This window comes from Neolamprologus multifasciatus, chromosome 8, assembly GCF_963576455.1.
Source record: "Neolamprologus multifasciatus chromosome 8, fNeoMul1.2, whole genome shotgun sequence".
Lineage (NCBI taxonomy): Eukaryota > Metazoa > Chordata > Actinopteri > Cichliformes > Cichlidae > Neolamprologus > Neolamprologus multifasciatus.
In genome coordinates this window covers 14,010,269-14,030,200 of record NC_140446.1, presented here as the reverse complement: position 1 = coordinate 14,030,200, position 19,932 = coordinate 14,010,269, and the positions used below count along the sequence as shown (strand labels likewise).

At 39.4% G+C, this 19,932-nt stretch overlaps 2 protein-coding genes across 4 annotated transcripts in view; one reads left to right on the top strand and one right to left on the bottom strand.

Annotated features, from left to right (window-relative positions):
* Window positions 1–19,932, top strand: part of afap1l2 (actin filament associated protein 1-like 2) — a 42,058-nt gene that overhangs the window by 16,173 nt on the left and 5,953 nt on the right. Inside the window, exons 3-11 of one of the 3 annotated variants that reach the window (XM_085169313.1) lie at window positions 3,540–3,602; window positions 6,929–7,020; window positions 16,116–16,227; window positions 17,689–17,772; window positions 18,224–18,435; window positions 19,129–19,308; window positions 19,391–19,477; window positions 19,569–19,653; window positions 19,768–19,872. In XM_085169313.1, the coding sequence (XP_085025439.1) occupies window positions 3,540–3,602; window positions 6,929–7,020; window positions 16,116–16,227; window positions 17,689–17,772; window positions 18,224–18,435; window positions 19,129–19,308; window positions 19,391–19,477; window positions 19,569–19,653; window positions 19,768–19,872 (1,020 nt within the window). The remainder of the gene's footprint in view (window positions 1–3,539; window positions 3,603–6,928; window positions 7,021–16,115; window positions 16,228–17,688; window positions 17,773–18,223; window positions 18,436–19,128; window positions 19,309–19,390; window positions 19,478–19,568; window positions 19,654–19,767; window positions 19,873–19,932) is intronic. The other 2 variants (XM_085169312.1, XM_085169311.1) reach the window with 2 other exon arrangements.
* LOC146512691 (kelch repeat and BTB domain-containing protein 13) lies at window positions 7,014–9,773 on the bottom strand. The gene has a single exon (XM_085169316.1). The coding sequence runs from the start codon at window positions 9,425–9,427 to the stop codon at window positions 7,910–7,912; it is 1,518 nt and encodes a 505-aa protein (XP_085025442.1). The 5' UTR covers window positions 9,428–9,773; the 3' UTR covers window positions 7,014–7,909.

Below are 19,932 nucleotides of genomic sequence, written 5' to 3'. Positions count from 1 at the left end.
TAAACAAGTCTAACAGTGGCTACATTTAGTCATGTTTAACACTACCACGAGCAACTGTAGATGTGCGGTTTTGGTAAAAATAAAGTTCTAAAATTAGGTCAAACTCTAGATGAACTAAAATCATCATATATATCACACTGTGTCATTATCTTTAACAAAAATAAGCCAAAGCACATGAAAACAGCTAAGCACAGCCTAACTGCTTTGATAGGAATTAAGTAGCAGCAAGGTGTTGTTAATCAAACACACTTTAATTAACTGATCATCTGCAAGTGTGAGCACTTTTATCAAGTTTTGGCATTTTAGTGGTCGGACCCCAAGGTAATAAAATTCTACAAAAAACCCAAGAAACTCTACAGACCTCAGTTAGCATGGTTAATGTTAAAGTTTGTGACAGTACAAATAGAAAAAGACTGTACAAGTATGGCTTCTTTGGAAGAGTTGCCAAGAGAAAGCCTCTTCTCTCTAAAAAGATCATGACAGCATGGCTTCGGTTTGCAAAGTTGCATCTGAACAAACCACAAGACTTCTGAAACAATGTCCTTTAGACAGACAAGACCAAAGTAAATATGTTTGGCCATTGTGCACAGCACCACGGTTGGAAAAATCAAACCCAGCATATCAGCACAAACGCCTAGTGTCAAGGTCATCATTACCAAGTGCCAAGCACGGTGGTGGACGTTAATGATTCAGGTTCATTTTCCAGCTATAGGACCTGTGAACCTTGCATCAATGGGTCAACCATGAGCTCTGTACACCAAAGTATTCTAGAGTCCAATGCGAGGCCATCTGTACGACCAGCTTGCCTGAAATTGGATCATGCAATAGAAAAATTATTCCAAGGACAAGAGTAAATCTACAACAGAATGACTGAAAAAGAAAAGAATCAAAGTGTTGCAATGATGCAGTCAAAGTAAGAGAGCTGTGCATAAATGAATGCCTGGAAACCTCAATGAAGTGAACCAGTGTTTTAAAAAAGAGAAGTTCAAAATTCCTCTTTAATGATGTGAAAGACTGATAAGCACGTCATTATTAAATATTAAAATATTAAATTATGGGATGTGCTTAGTTTTTCCACACACTGCTTCAGCAATTTGGTTTAGTTTTTCTTATAGTAAATAAATGATGACACACTGTGATGTGTCATGTTTTATTATTCATCTGAGCTTATATTTAGCTAATTTTAAGAACTGATGTTAGGGTCTAGATTTTATGTTAAAACTTGATAGAGGGTGTACGTTCTTTGTACCATAAGTGTGTTACAGGAAATAATTAAAAAGTATGAAAGGTTCACTTTAAAGTTGCTGTGGAAGCACTTCTAGTTAGCCTATTAGTATGCATAAATCCACTTACAACAATGTTGTAGTGTTTTGGTGCATTATTAGGTTTTTCATTTTTAAAAAAAAAAAGTTAATTTCAGTAGAATAATTTGTCACAAACCTTTAAACTGTTCTCTAGATCTTTGCATCTAAAACTGTAACACTGGTTGAAGGTTAACCACAAATGTTTAAATTCATTCAAAAGCTGCATGGACCGGCTGGCAGTTAATCTGCCATCCAACAAAGTATCTTATGTAACATGTGGTCATTCCCTGCATTTCCCACACTTAAGTGAAACTGGCCTAGGAGAAGTTATTAAACCACCTACTCTGGTTTTATTTTGTTATTTTGAGCTCTTACTAACCTTTCATAATCATATCCCTGCAAGCTTTGCAAAAACATCACTTTATCACAATTTTGGTAGCTAAAGCCACATTGTGCCTGCAGGATTGCTCTTTTTTTTTTTTTTACTACATTCCTCTCTCTGTTGCAAAATTATTTGCTTCATGCAATTTTTTTTTTACAATTTTCAGTTTATAAGCAAGCTAAAAAAAAACTAGAGTCTTGTACAGCTTGTTAACTTTTTAAACAGCTTCAGATGAGTTTATTTTTTCTTGTAACTGCTGGTGGGCTGATGTGATTTATGGTGCTCTATGCCAGCTACTTAATCTTTGAAGCAACTATTGAATTAATGACATGCTACCGCTACCTCAAAAATAGTTTGACACAAATATGATAATGACTTTTTGTTTGTTTGTTTGTTTTTTGTAATGACCCGATTCTTTGCCATTTTTGTCATTTGCTGTCACCTTCTCACTTCTGGATTTTAAAAGTCAACTCTCTTTCGCCCTGTTTTTCTCAGAGAGCTCTCACACTGTTCACTAACACACACCAGCAGTCAAGCTTTTCCATGTTCAGGTCTTGGACTCGTCTCTCCGTACTTCCTCTTCTGGCTCCAAGCTGTATCATTTTTCCGAAGCTGCATTTATCCTCTGGGGATGCTCACTTCCTCTGAGCAGCAATTTATAAATAGCATTTCAACTTTGTTCCCCGAAAATCTGTTTTCACTGTACAGGCAAAACATCATTTTATGCTGCTGCTGTTTGGTTTCACCTCATGATATCTATTTCAAAGGAGAAGCCCTTCTCCGCAGTATCACCCAAGGTTAGAGTTTTGTTTGATTTCCTCTAATCTAAGTCAGCTAAAATATTTAATTCCAGTGAAAAACTGTGCTGCAGCTGCGGAACAAATTCCCATAACAGGTTACAGTAACCAACTGGAGCCTTCGTAGCCACAACCTCTGTGTTTATTGTTCAAGAAAAGGCCTTCGTTCAGACTGTTTATGTGGCAATGTTATGGCGATGTCCTCACCAGCTTGTAATTACTCCACCATGTTGAGAGTGACATGACTCCAGCTGTAGTCATTTCCTCGCTGACTCTAGCATTGATGTATGTCAGAAGGTTTCATCATCTCCACTTTTTGCCTGAAGAGTTGAGTGCAAGTGAAGTCAAGTTCATCCTTTAGTTCCTTAGTCTGGTTATGATCAGCTCCTCTAACCATGCAAAAGAAACAGAAACTGGATCACTTTTAGAGTCAAATGCAAAGTTTTTGTGAATGCATGATTGTTATGAACAGGTGGATTAAGTTCAGGAGTTGCCTTGTATATTAAAAAGCAATGTAAAACTTCCACTACAGACGTGACACAGTGCTGTATCTGTGCAGGCAAGGAGTACTCTGACTAATGCCTGATGAATGCTTGCCACGGTAAGAGTGGGTGTGAATGGTGGCCCTATCTATGTGCACAATGGACTACTTGTTTGGGTGAAGTTTCCCTTTTATCCTGGACTTCTTTTTGACAAGCACGATGGAAGTTTGTTTTGCACCAAGGTGGAATCAGATTTTCCCATCAGCTGTCTCAAGGGAAAGAAAAATATGCATTCTTTCCGTGTTATTGTTTGCAGTTAAGTCACACTGTGAATATATTCAACCAAATCAAAAAAATCAACATTGGGAATTCAAAGCAAGCGTTGAACAGTAAAAAAAAAACCAAAAATACCTGTGCATAAGCTCATATTTTCTTGGCATTTGTGTTTGTTGTTTTGTAAGGTTTGCTTAAATTCAAGAAAGGTGTTTGTGGTAGCTAACCACAGAGCAAAAACATCTATGCCAAAGTGCACTGCTCTCAGCAGTTAATCACGTTCTGCTGTCTCTGTTTACAGGTGCTGATGAGGAGTATATCTACATGAACAAAGTCGTTCCTGGAAAAGAGAAAAATGGTAAAGGTGTGAGTTTTAAATGTTGCTCTTTGAACTTTGAAAATGACTTAGTGGTTCTTGTATGTATGTAAGTATAGCTTTGAAAATTGTATAATAAGAAATGCAAATGTAAATGTTTGATGGCAGATTGAATGAAAACGTGTAAACTGTTAAGCGCACCGAAGCACCGGCTTGTTCCACATTCCAGCCTATACATTGAAACTCAATTGTTGAGGTGTACATTTTCTCCTTGGGCATAAATGAATCAACACTTGCCTAAAATATATTAAAGCAGATATTCAATCCCATTTGCCTTTGCCGCATCTGTCCATAATGTATTTTATACGAACAATAAAATAGGCAATGGTGTTTTCAGTCTCCAATTATGCTAGCCGTCATGTTTAGTCATGAAATAGTTTTCAAATAATGCCTTTAAATGAATTTGATATTCGGCTGCTATGAATTGTTGATGAAATTGCTTATATCACTGTTCAGACTGATCTGCGTATTAGCACCATAATTTTTTTAATGACTTCATAGTCTTACCAGGCTGTTTGGCTTACTTTACCATATTGTATTACAAAATTCTGTACGTAGTGAACCAGGAAAGTGAAAGAATAATATAACAGTAATATGAGTTAATAGATAATAAATTAGTTAAATAAATTTTGGTTGCTAAAAACTGCTATGTCCACTCAAATATCTTGATAAATTATGCACAATGTAAATCTCTTGTGCTCTTGATTTCTGGTTTGTTCAGTTAAGCATTGTGCAAACTGGATTATGGAACAAGCTGATCCTTCACTGCACTGAATTGTAATCCACAATGCAAAATTTTTACGTCAATAAGGCATCGTCAGCTGTCAAAGAACAACTGCATACATTTGGATTAGCACAAGAAAACACCCACAAATTACTAATTTTACAACGTCACACATACACAGACTCTTTGTGCTGAATTGTCTCGTATACGTCTAAAAAATACAGGCTTCAAACAATAATATTTAAAGATGTTATTCTGTTGAAAATTAGGGCTAATAAATGAAGGGCTTAACACGGAATTACTGACATAGTTTTATAACAATGTTTGAGTCAAGCTCAACTAATTAAGACAAATGTCGCATACAAAACTGAAATCTTTCATAACATTTTGTGCTCAATAATCCCAATAAATTATTAGCCACTACTGACTTTTCCAGCAGGTTCTTTTTTTTTTTAATTACTATACTAACAGGTGTAAAAATCTATTTGACATAAAGCTCAATACTTTGAAAAAAGAATGAAAATCAATTCTCATAATTGGTGGCATCTGTTTCAGTTAATCTTATTCTTTGTTTTCCGACCACATACCTGCCAAACTCACCCACCATTCATTGGCATTACATCAGCAGTACACGGTGTTGCGTGCAGGTAAAAACCAAAGAACTGCTGACTAAGATGGTAAACTAGGTAGATTTTTTGCATGCGAACAAATTTAGATCATGGCAAAGTTTGCAACCTCACAGAGTTGAATGTCACATTTTCACATTTCCTTGTCATTCTTTAGGTTTCAGCCATCTATTCTTGGATTATTCCATCCATCCGTCTATCCATTCTCTTCCGCTTATTTTTTTATCAGGATAAACGACAGAACAGGTTGCCAATCTAAATATACAAAGAAAACAACTTTTTTTTCTTCTTTTTTAAAGGGCTTAGTGTGATTTTGCGTTTATCCATGAAGGTCAGATGGCGCATAGTTGTTACACTATTTCCATCTCATGCTCAGTTTACTTTCAACTGAACAGACATGATAAGCCGCTGCAAGCTGTGGCCCCTTCAGCTCCTCAGCACTCGCCCACCATTTCCTGTCTGTTTCTTCGCAGAGCCGCAACATCTGAGACTGACCTGTTTTGTTTGGACAGTGATAAAGAATGTGGTTTGAATGAGCACTAGAGTTAACACATATTTTCAGCAGCGATGCTTACAAAGCCACACGCTGTCTACCACAGAAACTCATGTGAGGGGGGGGAATGAAATACACTCGGAGTGAACTTTATTTGTTTGTTAAAATAGGATGAGATACATTATTTATTTATTTACCTTTTCTTTTACTGTAAAGCATTGCTCATAAAACGACAGGCAGCCTGGTTCAATTATCTTACGTGTACGTGATTGTACACGTGCAGCCTGTGGTAATGCAGTGCTTTTACTGCAGTTCATATCAGCATGTTTCTATTCTTGTAATGATACAAAAAGGTATAGAGCAAAGGTGCAGACAGGGAATTTTTATAACACATATATGAACTCTAGTTGGCTTAAAGATGTTCTCTTAAGGTCACGTTTGAGACCAAAAGAATATAAGACACTGAAGAAAATCTTAAAGAGAAAATTGCTGTGCTATTTTGTCACGCTCATTAGGCCTCATATTAATATTTAAATATACACCCCCAATTCACAAAAACAGTTGCCTTAACATGGTTTATATGGTAAGGTAAAGATCTTACAATATTAGAAAAAAGATAAATGTATGAATCAAAATTACCTACTGATATTATCCTAAATGGTTTAGGTTAGCATGATAAAACAAAGGAAAAAAAGACAAAATTATGACTTATGCTTGACACCACAAGTGGCCATACCATTGTTAGTATTTTAACATTTGGGGGAGTTTGGTTAAAGACAGTGTAGAGGTTTGTTATCATACTGTATATGATGTTATCACTCCGTATCTGCATGCTAAATGCTAGCATAGCTAACATAACCAACACTCTTTCTAGCATGCCCGTTCAGAGGCAAAATATTAACTCATGCCCTACATCGTACCATTTTTTATCAATAATTAACTTTATTAAAGGAAATATTTTGAATCTTACACAAATAATGGGTAACATGATAGCATCAGCAAACTCTTGCATGTTTATTTTTCACTTGCCTCAGCTCACAGTTTTGGAACCTCTGGATTAGCTTAACAGAACATGGCTTTCAGCAGGAACAAACAAGTATCCTAAATTTGCACTTTCAAAGCCCAGTTATGAACAGGTTGACTGCAAGGTTTGAAAAGATATATATATTTCAAATATATATATATATATATATATATATATATATATATATATATATATATATATATATATATATATATGTGTGTGTATATATATATATATATATATATATATACATAGATTATATCATTGTGTTAGTTGGGGATACCACCGTATTAATATTTAACCGAGATAGCTGGATATGTGGAATTTATACTTGCAAGATGACAGCTATTCATTTATCCTGAAATGTTCTGGTATGTTATGGAAATGAATTTAAATGCAAAATGCCTGGTATATACTGACCTTCCACTCTCTGCTTGTGTTACCAAGATGACAGATTAGATGCCCTGCTCAATGGAAAAGCAGCAAAACGTGTCCCCGTCCCACAAAAGCACCTTCCCGACCTGCCACCCCCCAGAACAGTAAGTGTTGGCCAGTTCTTTCCATAATTGGAGTAACAGAAGAATGATGCAGAATGATTTGGCTTAAAAAGCACAGATATTTGGGTCTCTGCCACTGTGGTTATGGGAATGTTAATAGCACTGACCCGAGTCAGTGGCTGAAGTAATATAGTAGATGGAACAAATCAGTGGTGATCAAGATATCCTACTGTATACCAAAGAAGCCAGAAGACAAATTCCAAATTGATATGTAACCGACAGCATTTTGGTCTTGTGTTACAGTATGTGCACAGCTATCACTAAGAAGCGTAGTGCTAAAAACAGTACTGTAACTTACAGTAAAAAGTACTTGTAAGTTAATGGGTTGTTGTCAGATATTGAAACCCAGCTGCAGCAGTTTTAATATAATGACACAAATAACGTCTGTGGTCATGCAAGCCAAAATCATTCCCCTCAACCATCAGAGTTGCAAGCCCAGGCTTCGTAAAATGTGTTCTCCCACAGAAGCAGGTATTTAACAACCCATGGGGCAACAAGACTGGAGAGGTGATTGTTCAGGAGTGTGTGAGAGGGAACTACACTGTGTTTCATGTTGACTAGGAGACCAGTGGCTTCTGAATTGGCCCAGTGTGACTTCAGGAAAAAGGTTTAGAACATCCCGTCAGTGCCTTTGAACTTTACACACATGCACAGTGGCCTCCCTACTATAAACTGCAGTAGCAGCTGTTGTTAATCAGTGCAAGTGCTTGTCAGCATGTGTGTGAGAGTGCATGTGAATTGGATGCATTGAAATAAAGTACATTTTTGTCCATTTGAAGCCTTCAGAATTATTTAGCAGCAGTATTTTCGAGGACTTATTTTGTCATTTAAAAACTCAAAAAACACTATACTTTTCAGTTGTACAATAATTTTACAAGTGCTGTATAGCTTCCAGATATGCCTCAGACAGGTCTGACAGAGGCATTTCTCCTTCCTTGCCTTCTGCATCCAGCTGTGGTATAACTGGCCCCGTCTTGGGAAGCCTGAGTAAACATGTCCACAGTGAACCACTCTTTGGAAATCCGTTCATCTGCTTACGGGGCTTCCATCCATTTTCAGTGATGGTATACACAAGAGTTAACATGTGTTTCACTGTGAACGCAGAATCCCCCCTGATCATTGCGGTGAACAGAGCTCCCTTGCTGTTGATGTAATGCCCATGCATAGCTGTCCACTGGCCTGTTGTGATATTATAACAATCCATTAGACAGCGAAGAAAGTCGTCACAAGGCCCGTTGCGCATCACATACAAATTGTCCTTGTGAGCTACCATACAGTGGCCATAGCTCTGAGGTCTGATCAGTGTGGTAGCAAGCTTCCACTCATCATTCACAGGTACGTATTCATAGATGTCTGTGGTGTCTGGTGGCTTCCAGAAGCAAATAAATATCCGCCGTCTAGCAACAGCACAAGCTGCAGATGCTACAGGTCGTGGCGCATGCTGTATAAATGTCCACTCTCCTTTTACAACATCATACGTCTCTGCTGTGGAAATTATCTGCTTTTGGGACTCTCCACCAATGGCGTAGAGCTGACCTTCATGCCCAAGAAGGGTAAAATCATATCTGGGTTGCTGGGGACCTGGGAGAGTAGTCCAAAGTCCTGAATCGGGGTTGTAGCAGAAGCTACTGTCCACTGTGTCCTTACTGTAACCAAAAACCCCACCAACGATATATAAGCGATTGTCAACAACTGCTACTCCAGCCATGGAGGTGCTGCAAGCAGTTGGTAGGTCTGTCAGATGCTTCCACTGCCCCTCTTTTTCGTCGAGGTAGCAAACGACCCTGAAGGAGTCTTGCAGCAGCTCCAGTGAAGGAGAATGGGTCCCTATAGCAATAAAAGAAGAAGGGGACAAAGTTTGAGAGTATTGCAGCAGCTCCTCAGGAATTGAACTTTCTGCTTCATCCTTGAGATCATCAAAGGCGTCACAAAGAAAGAGTGCAGCATTGTGAAACAGTGCGTGCACCCCAAATATGGAGGCTGCATGGTAAAGCAGAAGGCAGTTGTCTGAGTCTATAATGTCGCAAAGATGCTGGACCAAATCTTCAACCTGTAGAAAAGCAGCACACTCAACTGCTTCGACAAGCTCATCTGGTTCACTGATGGTGGGAATCTCTCCCCTGCAGACTGCAAGGGCAATGAGGAAACCTCTTGCGTGCACTCCTCCTTTCAGGTAGAGCTCATCTTGCTGACTTTCTTTCATCCCAGAGTGAAAAAGAGCACAGAAATAGTCGCTGTACTTAAGGAGAAAAGCCCGCTCCACAGTGAACCAACTGTCCTCCACCCTCACTCTCAGCCAGCCTGCCTGGCACTCTCTGTTCTCCAGATCAAGGGTCGCATTCTCGGCATGAATATCCCGGTTGATTCCCAGGCCTTCGGGCATTTCCATGGTCTCTTAAACCAGGATCTCTGTTCTTCCTAAAACGGCCTCTCAAGTAATTATTTTGTGTGTGACTCGAGTGTGGAATAGCCATTTTTTCCCTCGAGCTGCATGGTAAATAAAGATTTGTGTGAGCTCCATTGCGTCCTGTCTGCATGGTCTTAAAATAGAGATGGACTATAGATAGCAGCTGTGCCACTTGCAAGCGTCAGGCAGGGAAAGGAAAACTGTTGACATGCACTGTAGCGGTAATGTGGCTGCCAGCAACTGGTCATTATCATAACCGCAATAAGACAGGCTAGCATAAAGTAAGTATTTACTGAATTATTCATGATTACGTTATCCCTTTAAATCCAGCTTGGTTTAAAATGGCTATTTAAATGTTACACATGAAGATCCATTTGCAGCTATACATTTTAAGTAGGTAACTTGAAAAGGATTAAGCTGGCAAAAAAGGGACTGGTACCAAAAAATCAAGGTTTTAGAAAAGGTCAAAGTTTTCCCAAGAAGGCAAAATAACCGGAAAACAAATAGTTTGTGTCATGTGAAATCTTTGCATTCTGCCTCCTGCCATGTAGATAATGTATAGTCTCTTTTCTTTCTTATTTTCACTCATTAAATTTTTAATTTCATAATTTCTAAATCAAAAAAGTTACTATGTCACAAGTAACAGAGGCAAAGGATCAGGGATTTTTCCTGAACTCTGTTCTCCAGAAACCAAACTGATAATTTTTATCACCACCTTTTACATTGAGCTCCCAGCAGGCTTTCAGATACACTGTGTGTGTGTGTGTGTGTGTGTGTGTGTGTGTGTGTGTGTGTGTGTGTGTGTGTGTGTGTGTGTGTGTGTGTGTGTGTGTGTGTGTGTGTGTTTTCACTGCACCGAATTCTTGGCATGGGAACCAGGGATTTTCCATGTTCCTCTGACTGTTCGTTTTTTGGGCTCTCTTTTCCCACTCTTTACTCAAAGCCCCTCCACCACACCCCGCCACCCTCTCTCCTTGCTTTGTTATTTATCCTCCGACTCCTCATTTCTTCCCTTCTAGTCGACGTTTCTGTGGTGAAGAAGTGTGTTTGTGCGTGAGAGAAGTGAAAGGAAGGGGCTAAAGTGACTATTAAAGAGACAGAAGAATAGCAAAGTCTTCTGGGAGAATGGATACACACACCTGGTATGTCCCTGATGCTTTTTCACCAGTGCAACACCTCCCTGGAATGGCCTACTATGCTTCTCTTCAGGCTTGGCTCAGACAACAAGCCAATTTAGTATTTTTGGAGTTGAGGAAATGTAAAAAGAAAAAGAAAATAATAGAGATAAGAGTGGGTGGGCAGTCTGGGGTGGCTTACTGCGGTTCCTCTGGAATGCCTGACTTTTTGTTTTAATTAATAGCAGATGCTTAACTCTTGACTACTTTTTTTAAATTCTGGAGAAGTTTACACTCTTTCAGTGAGAGAGTGAGAGAAAAGTGAGAAACAGAATAATAACTTTCTCAGGAAATTCCTGTTAACTGCTTTTGTATATAACTATTATTAAGGCTTAGACCAGGCTTGTCTCTAACTCTCTTGACTTGTTATTTGCAGTATATATGGATTATGAAACCATGAGCTCTATGTAAAAAGGGACATAGCCACAAATGTTGTCACCTGTTGGATTGAGTTTGGCATTTTGGCCATGGTCATCTTGAATACTTTAAATCAGGGCATCAACAGCGAGGGGTGGATCTAAGTGTTGAGGACACTGAAAGCACATTGTCATATGGCAGAAACTTGTCAATACCAAGATAGTCATACCCGTAATAAATTGTTAAACATAACATCCATCCACCATCAATTTTCTTACCTGGGCTCAAGTCTCAGGGCACACACTCTATGCCAAGACCTTCCACTCCCCACACCAGCCAAGAGATGTAATCTCTTGAGTGTATTGTGGATCTGCTACAGGGCCTCCTCCCAGCAGGACATGCTTAGACGACCTCACCTATACGGTACCTAGGAGGCATCCTAGTCATATGTCCAAGCCACTTCATCTGGTTCCTTTTGATGTGTAGGAGTAGTGGCCAGGCTCTGAATTCCTCTCAATTTACAAAGTTCCTCTAAGGGAGAATATAGCCACCCTTCGGAGGAAGCTCATATCTGATGCTAGTATCCATGATTCAGTTCCTTCAGGCACTACCCAGAGCTCACGGCCAAAGGTGAAGGTCGGAAGATCAGTGCTTCCCTTAGCACTCTCTTAATCACAAAAAAATGGTACAGCGCTCACATCACTGCCAAAACCACATCAATCCATCTTTCGATGCCCATCTCCACTCAGACCTAGAGAGTCTTAAAATCAGCTTGTGCACTATCCTTTTTTCTGATCATGGCCTCAGATTTGGAAGTGCTAATTCTCATTCCTATAGTTTCATACTCAGCAGCAAATTTTTCTTGAGGTCACTGCTTGATCATCTGCAAAAGAAGCAGAGACATGATCCTGAGCCACTTGGGTAATTGGCTGGGGTAAATGTAACATTAATATACAAAATAAACACAATGTTCCATTAAATCTAACTTGGAAATAGCAATTGAGATGATAAATTCACGAGGAGAGAATTTACCTAGATCATAAATCAGGAAAAATCTAAAATATTTTCATTGATTTCTTTACAGTTGAGTTAAATTTTGAAGCCCCCTGTTGGCAATTAGGATAAATGGTGGTTTACATGACTTAATTTTAGTTTTGCCTCCATCATTTTCTACAACCTAAATTATAAAGTTATAATAATTTTACACAAAAATGTGTCGACCAGAAATAAACGAGTAAGAAGGAGGGCCTTTTTTTTTAATGCCAAACATGCCACTGATGTAACTCCTGTGATTAAAAATAACAATGGTCAATAGACACCCTAGTAATGCCAACATCTTATCTCAGTGGTTATCACTGTTGCCTCATAGTAGGGTGTTTAAACCAAGAGTACAACTTCTGCCGTTGCTGATTTGCTTCAGTATTTCCTGCTATCAAAAAAACATGGTAGGTTTTTTCTGCTTATCACCTAACTGGAAACACACACACAAACACACACACTGACAGTTTCACTTACAAATTAAAGAAAGTTCAGAAGAATATGTGGGCACAGGTGAGGCAATATACCTGTAACAGCATCAGTTATTATCAGCATCAGTTACCTGTGTGTTTAAATAGACTTTATATATTTTGGTCATTTTCGAGAGCAGGTCTCATGACACACTGACAGTCACATTTGCTGATGCTTGTATAATGACGCATCTTAAATAGTTCCATGATGTATAAGGGATGTTACCCTCCTTAAACGGCCGTGATAACATTTCTGCCAACACATTGCTTAGTGGCTGCTTTCCTCCATGTTCAGGCATGCAGGCTAATCACACAAGCGAGTCTTCATCACTGTGACTGCTCGCGGACCGTGACATGACGCCAGTTATTATAACATCTGCTATGGATTACTGAAACTGTCTTAGCTCACTGAAGTGATATGGTGGGAAAAGCTCACTAACAGGGAATTCCCTGTTTACTGGGAGTTGCTGCGTCTGTCACTGACAGCCCACATCAGAAATAATGATTTTTACACAAACAGACAAATATGGCTGTGTTTTTATTTTTTGTTGTTCTGTTTCTAAGCTGAACCTGTAAATCACTCTGGTATCTGAAGACCCACCGCAGGTTTGTGACCGCTAAACACAATTTATCACTGCTTTCTGTCTCATTTGTTTCTGTATATTTTTAAGCGTTGCTGATTTGGGGCAACTAAAAGTACCATTCACACTCTCATCATATGGTATATTGAGTTATTCTGTTTACTATACAGAGCAGCTGAAGGACTGCAACCTTTCAGAGAATGTGAAAGCTGTACAATAAGTAAATATAATAAAAATAAGCAGAATGCTTTAAAGTATACTAATTTCAATAAGTAGAAGTGAAAGTGAAAGAATTCAAAGGGGGGGGGGGGGACGACATTTGGCAAAGTTAAGAAAACACTTTTTATGATTCAGCTCAAACCGTGTGGGCTGGATGATATTCAGGTGAATAATCCTAATTGGGATATATGTCATTTATTTACCTTCCTTTAACTTCACTGCCTCAGAAGAATAACCCTTATGTGGAAGTCTGACTCTAATATCTCTCCGTTTATCTGAGATAAGAAAAAGAATACATAGATTGCATCTTCACTGGCAGCTACTGAAGTTTTTAAGCGGGCAAGTCATTTTATTTCCAGATTGCACCAAGACCAAACTTGCATATCTGCCATCTTCTGATTGCCACCATAGATACTTCATAGGATTATGTTGCAACTTCAGGGTATTGAGGCTGTTTTCCAGTGATGAAATTCTTCCTTCTTGGAAGATCCTTCCCCCACACATCATGCATGAGTCCAAAGGTTTAAGGTTGTTCAAAGTGTGAAAAATAAACACCTGATTAATTAATACGGTCTTCAAATTACCTGCATTCTTGAAAGTTAACAGCTTTTCCCACAAGACTGAGTTTTAATAAAAGGTACAACATGCTGTTTCAAAGCATCTTCTAAAAGATGCTGATTAGTAATGCTTGTTTTATACTACCATTGTTATATGGATGATCTGATATCGTCGTGTTGGTGTTGTTCCCAGATCATCATGAAAATGTTGTTCCAGGTTCAACATTGCAAGTGACCAATCACATTGTTGTGACGTTATTCCTTTGCGCACCAAGCCATTCGTGCATTTATGAAATTCCAATGTTGCAAGGACAATATCAATTCTGCTTACCATTTATTAAAGGGTCAGGGTCCGTTGATCGGTGGACAGAGGCGGTTTCTTGCAGCTTAAGTACAGTTTTTTGTTTTACGGCGGTTTTTCCCGAAGTCGCAAAGGTATGACATCACAACATTCTGATTGGTCACTTGCAATGTTGATCCTGGAACAACATTTAGTATGATGATGTGGGAACAACACCAATACGACAATATCAGATCGTGCTGGTTATATCTGGTTACATAGCTGTTTGCCTACATAGCCTGGTGAGAAGTTTTGAACACAAATGCAAAAGCAATGCAAATGTGTTCCCATGTTCTCCTCTAAAAACCCAAACGGCACGTTGTTCAACCGTGCGTAGGCTGAATGCTGAATGGTTGACAAGTGGGCCAGAATGGGGCGAGGGTGCAGAAGTCTGAAAAAACATTAAAGTTCAAAAATAAAGTATTGAAAACATAGACATGCGCTGCAGTGGACGCTTTTCCTTATTTTCAAAGCTCAGTTTCACAAGACCACAGATTGGTTGAACCACATACTTTGGACACGTGTGACAGCAGATGCTCTGTGCAGGTAGATGGACTGTATATGGTCTACCAATGCACTGCCAAAAGAGAAGCAAGTTCAGCCCATAAGACTGACAAATGGCGGTGACAAACTTTCTGCACCACTCTACATTTAACCAGTTATTATAACTTTGGCTCCACACTGTGTCTATCATCCTGTCTCCCTCACGTCACCCCCAACCAGGGGCAGCGCGTTGCTGCCACTCTGAGCCTCCTGGGTTCTTCTGGAGATGTCTTCCTGTTAAAAGGGAGTTTTTCCTTTCCACTCTTGCCAGAGTGGTTGCTCACAGAGAGTTTTCTCTTTATTATTCTAGGGTCTTTACTTGATAGTATAAAGCACCTGGAGGCCATAAAAATAGAGTAGAATAGAATAGAATCTTCTGCTAGATTAGGGTACTGTGTAACTTCCAACTGTTATATATCTACTAATGTGTCTAACCACACAATGTCATTGATTGGTTTGTGGATTTAATAAGCTTTTGAAATCGTATTTTTTTGTGTGATTTTTTGTGTCAGTCACAAAGTAGAAATAGCCTAAATTGTTAACAAGAATCAAGAAGTTTATTGTGACTTTGCTTTTCCATCCTCCTGGAGAGCGTTACCAGTAGCTACCAGTAGAGTGCTATGCTTGTCCTGCTTTGATTCAAGCTTTATTCTTAATTTACCCAAAGAAAAGTGATACAGAGAGAGTGAGCCTCAGTTGTAACAGTGTAAATATTCAGGAGCCATTATGCTGCACAAGCAACATCTGTCTAATCTATCGAGCAAAATCCTGAGCTTCATTAAAAAAAAGAAGAAGAAGCTAAATATAAAAAACAAAAAAACAAAAACACAACTGAAGACAGATGTGTTTGTTTTGGTTTTGATTTTAGTCAAGCATTAAGTGTTGGGGAGACAGTCCTTACCACACAGGAGACAGAAGTGAAGCCAGACTGCTGAGTGATTTCAGGAAAGCCACACACACACACATATATACCCCTACGCACACACACATACTCACACACACAAATATACGACACCCTTCTCTTCTTTCTTGCTCACACAAACACTCCCTCTTCCCTAAAGGCAAACGTGCTAGTAGTTACCAGGTCTTGCCTCCCAGGTCAGAGGAGGTTTGGTTACACGAGGAATTCCCTAGTTATTCCTGAAGTGACAGCTGGAATTAACCACATGTTCAGCCTGTGGGAATAACACATGTCGATGTGTGTGCGTGTGTGCATGTGTATGCGCGTGTGTTCAGAGCACTTAATTACCACTGGTCTAGAAACTATAATGACAGTAGGTTTGAGGGTGAAGTTAAATGAACAAAAAGCACAGACATTTACAATCCCACACTTCTCTTTTTTGGGTACTTTTCTCGTTTTTGACTCCCTCATCTTTCTCTCATCTGTCAGGGTGTGGTGTGTCGGGAGCCATTCCCTTTGCCTCCAGTACCAGCTCCAGCCTGTGCAGACGCTTCAGAGAGTTACTATGAGGAGGCTCAACCCTATGAGGAAACTGTCAATGGTAAGAACTGTGTTCAAAGTTAGATGTCTCATCTATCGCACAGCCCCAGGTGATGAATTCATAGCTTATTCATCATCAAAGTTACCCAGTGCTCTTGCTGTATACTACTGCAAAGAATATCAGTATTATTTTTAAAGCAGCCTTCCTATTTGTAGCAATTCTTCGTGTTTGTGTGAGTGTGTGCCACAAAATATTTGAGACTGCTTCTTTACAGAAATTGGTTTTTTTAAGTGTATTTTCATAATTCTGACGCTGTTAAATTGAATTTTACAATCACTTCTTTTAAATTAAGACCACTTTCATTTAGATATATTTTTGTTGTTTCAGTTCAATGCAACTAAACTATGTACCTGCTGTGCCTTTTTCTTAGCTTAACATTTTAGCTTGAGCTGTAAAATAAAGCGAAAAGAGTTGCCTAGGTACTGGAACAAATAACTGAATAAGTGGTTTCATTCAAGGCCCGCACCACAATTATAAGAAACCAGTCTGTATTACCAGTTTTGCGCAATAGCGGCGTTTCACAGCTCTGTGGGAAAGAATTAAGTAACAATTGTTCGAATGTAACACATGTCAGCTTTTTATTCAGTACTGGAAGCTTTTTCTTCAGAATTGTTACTAAACACATTTTTACCACAGCTGCAAAGAATATTCTGTCCTGTTTGGCCTGTGGTTGTTTGTTATTAGTCATACTGTATAATCATCAGTATGACTAATAACATCAGCAGCAGAAGACCACACCGGGTCTCACTCCTGTCATATATTAATGAAAACTGCTACACTTCGGACTTGATTGTTGCCAAAATTGGATAAAAGAAGACTGGAAATGGTGATGGTGGGCACAAACAACATAGACCCATCCTTCTGGCTGGTGGTGATGGTGTGGGGCAAGTTTTCTTGCCACACTTTGGACCCCTTAGTACAAACTGACCATAATTTAAACACTGTAGCCTTCTGAGTATTGTTGCTGACCATGTCCATCCCTTCATGACAACAGTGTAGCCATCTTCTGATGACTGCTTCCAACTGGTTAACACACCATCTCACAAGGCTCAGATAATCTGATTTCTGGAACACGACAATGAGTCCTTTGTACTCAGATGGAGTCCTCAGTCACCAGGGCTCAAGAGATTTAAATCACGGATATACAGCCGACAAATCAGCAGCAACTGTGTGATGTTATCATGTCAATATGGACAAAAACCTTAGAGGAATGTTTCCAGCACCTTGTTGAATCTATGCCAGAAAGACTTAAGGCAGCTTTGAAGAAAAAACGAAGTGGCTCGTGAATGAGTCTGAAAAAGAAAACATATGCAAACAGGCCAAAGAGAATGCAATAATGAATATGTATAAGATTTATTTATTTTTGTAATCTTTTCTATGATTATTATTCAAAGGCATTGTGTTCTGTCCAATCTCCCCTATGTTGCTTTTCTTCCTCCTGTTTCCTTTGATATTATATAGATCTGGACTGTTTTGGCCATCGCTCAGGGCCCTGGATACGAGAGTACAGCTCTGACAGTGTGGTCTATGCTGTTATCACCAGGGGTAGCTAGGACTTGTTTGTCTGTCTGTGTGGCATGAATGCAGGCAATTGCATAAATCCAAAATTCAAATTGGGAAGCCAGCATGTCCCCAAAGTGCTCGTTGTCCAGTTTTACCAGCGCCGTGCATGTAAGGAAACAGTTTCATCATCAATCAGCCTCATACTATTAATTTCCTGAGTTTATTATTTTCCCTTTCATCGTAACTTTGTTTCATCATTTTCCTGTGTGCTTACCATCAGTACTGAAAATGTGTGTTTGCTCAATGCTTTAGGAAATCCTCCTCCATTCAAGAAAGTCACAAAGGTCCAAAAAACAGAGATTAACTTTATTTTTCATTCACTCTCATCGCACAGATTTTGCTTCTCCTAATCCTTGCTTTCGACACCCTGCCATTTTTCATCCCTTGTAACCCATGCAGTGTCGTAATCTTTAGCTTTGCTTGCCCTTTGTAGATGACGGAGAGGCGGTAAGCAGCTCATATGAGTCCTACGATGAGGAGGAAGTGACCAGAGAGAAGTCGTCATCAGCTCAGCACCAGTGGCCATCAGCAGAGGCGTCTATTGAGCTGATGAAAGATGCTCGCATCTGCGCGTTTCTGTGGAGGAAGAAATGGCTTGGCCAGTGGGCCAAACAGCTTTGCGTTATCAAAGACCATCATCTGCTGGTGGGTAAACGACTGTATTAACGCCGCAGTGAGGTTTTGTGTTATGATTGTGTTGTGATACGAACAAGAAAAAAAATCTAAACCAAATTAGCCGATATATTAAAAATAATAGGGCTGTGTATAATCCCTGTAATATTTTGTATGCTAGAAAACCGGTGTGTAGGCTTTACTTTTTAACTGTTCAACTGACAGCTGCCAGAGATTCTTAATAGCAAGCGCTGAACGAACAGCTGTCAAGAAATAGATCTGTGACAACGCATATGCAACTTCCTCTGAAACTGACTTGTTATATTTTTATATTTTTCTTGGTATTAAAAGACAAATGCATGAATACCTGCCCGCTATGTTTCTAAGTGTTCCCCCAGTAGCTCGTCTAGCATTCTAGAGGGTAATTACCTATGAACACTTTTTTTAACAGGCTATCTAAAGCATGGAGTTCGCACGAGTGGCTGTTTTCAATAAACACCTTCAGAAATTTACCCAATTTTTACTTTGCTGTTAGATAGATAGGTAATGGTTTATGGTTGAAAAGACTGCCTAGTAACTACACAAATCTGCTGATTATTCTAAACACTGATTGGTTGACAACATTTACTATTTAACTTTTGGCTTGTTTTGGTCAGCGTGCAGCTAAAATTAAAGGACAGTAATTCATTTTTAACGAAGCTTGCATGTTGATTCTGCCTCTCTCAGTGCTATAAAAGCTCCAAGGAGCAGACACCTCTGCTGGATGTGAGTCTTCTGGGCTGCAGCGTTGTTTACAAAGAGAAGCAGTTAAAGAGGAAAGAGCACAAGCTGAAGATTATTCCAGTGGGTGGGGAGACCATTGTCCTGGGCTTACAGAGCAAAGAACAGGCTGAGCAGTGGCTGAAGGTAACACGTTCACAGTAGCTTGCTTTCGAGGTTATTTATTTGTTTGCAATATCAAAATGAGAACATCTTGTTTTTGCTCCAGGTTATTCAAGAGATCAGTCCCAAGCCAGCTGATAGCTGTGACCCCCAACACACTGTGTCTGACTCCCCAAGGCTTATTTGTACTAAGGTACATTGATCTGTTGTGATCAGACATCGTGTTTTTGATGAGACTTTTGATAAGATTTCAAAATGACTAAAATATAGCCATGAATCCACAGGGAGAGCTGAGTGAGAGATACTCTGTGGCTTCAGAGAGCGGCAGCAGCACAGACAGCCATGCTGAAACGCCAGAAAGCAAAGATGGTAAGCTCCTCTGTGGGGTTTTAGCTTTTATCTGCTGTGCTCCACATGTTCAAGGAGAGGGTGTAAAAAGAAAAAATAGTCAATTTGTCGTCCTTCTCCTCCTCTTTTCCACAGTGAAGAAAAAATATGGCGCAGGTTTAATGTTCAGCAACCTGATGAACATTGGCAAGAGAAAACCCTCCGCACTCGAGAGCCCAGAGAAATGCGTCGACACCTCAGGTTCGCAAAAATCTACTTAACTTCAAAGTTCAAAGTTTGCTGCTTTTAATTGCAGGATGA

Excerpts from the sequence above, each read along its gene's own strand:
- LOC146512691 (XM_085169316.1), bottom strand. The coding sequence starts at position 9,427 with ATGGAAATGCCCGAAGGCCTGGGAATCAACCGGGATATTCATGCCGAG.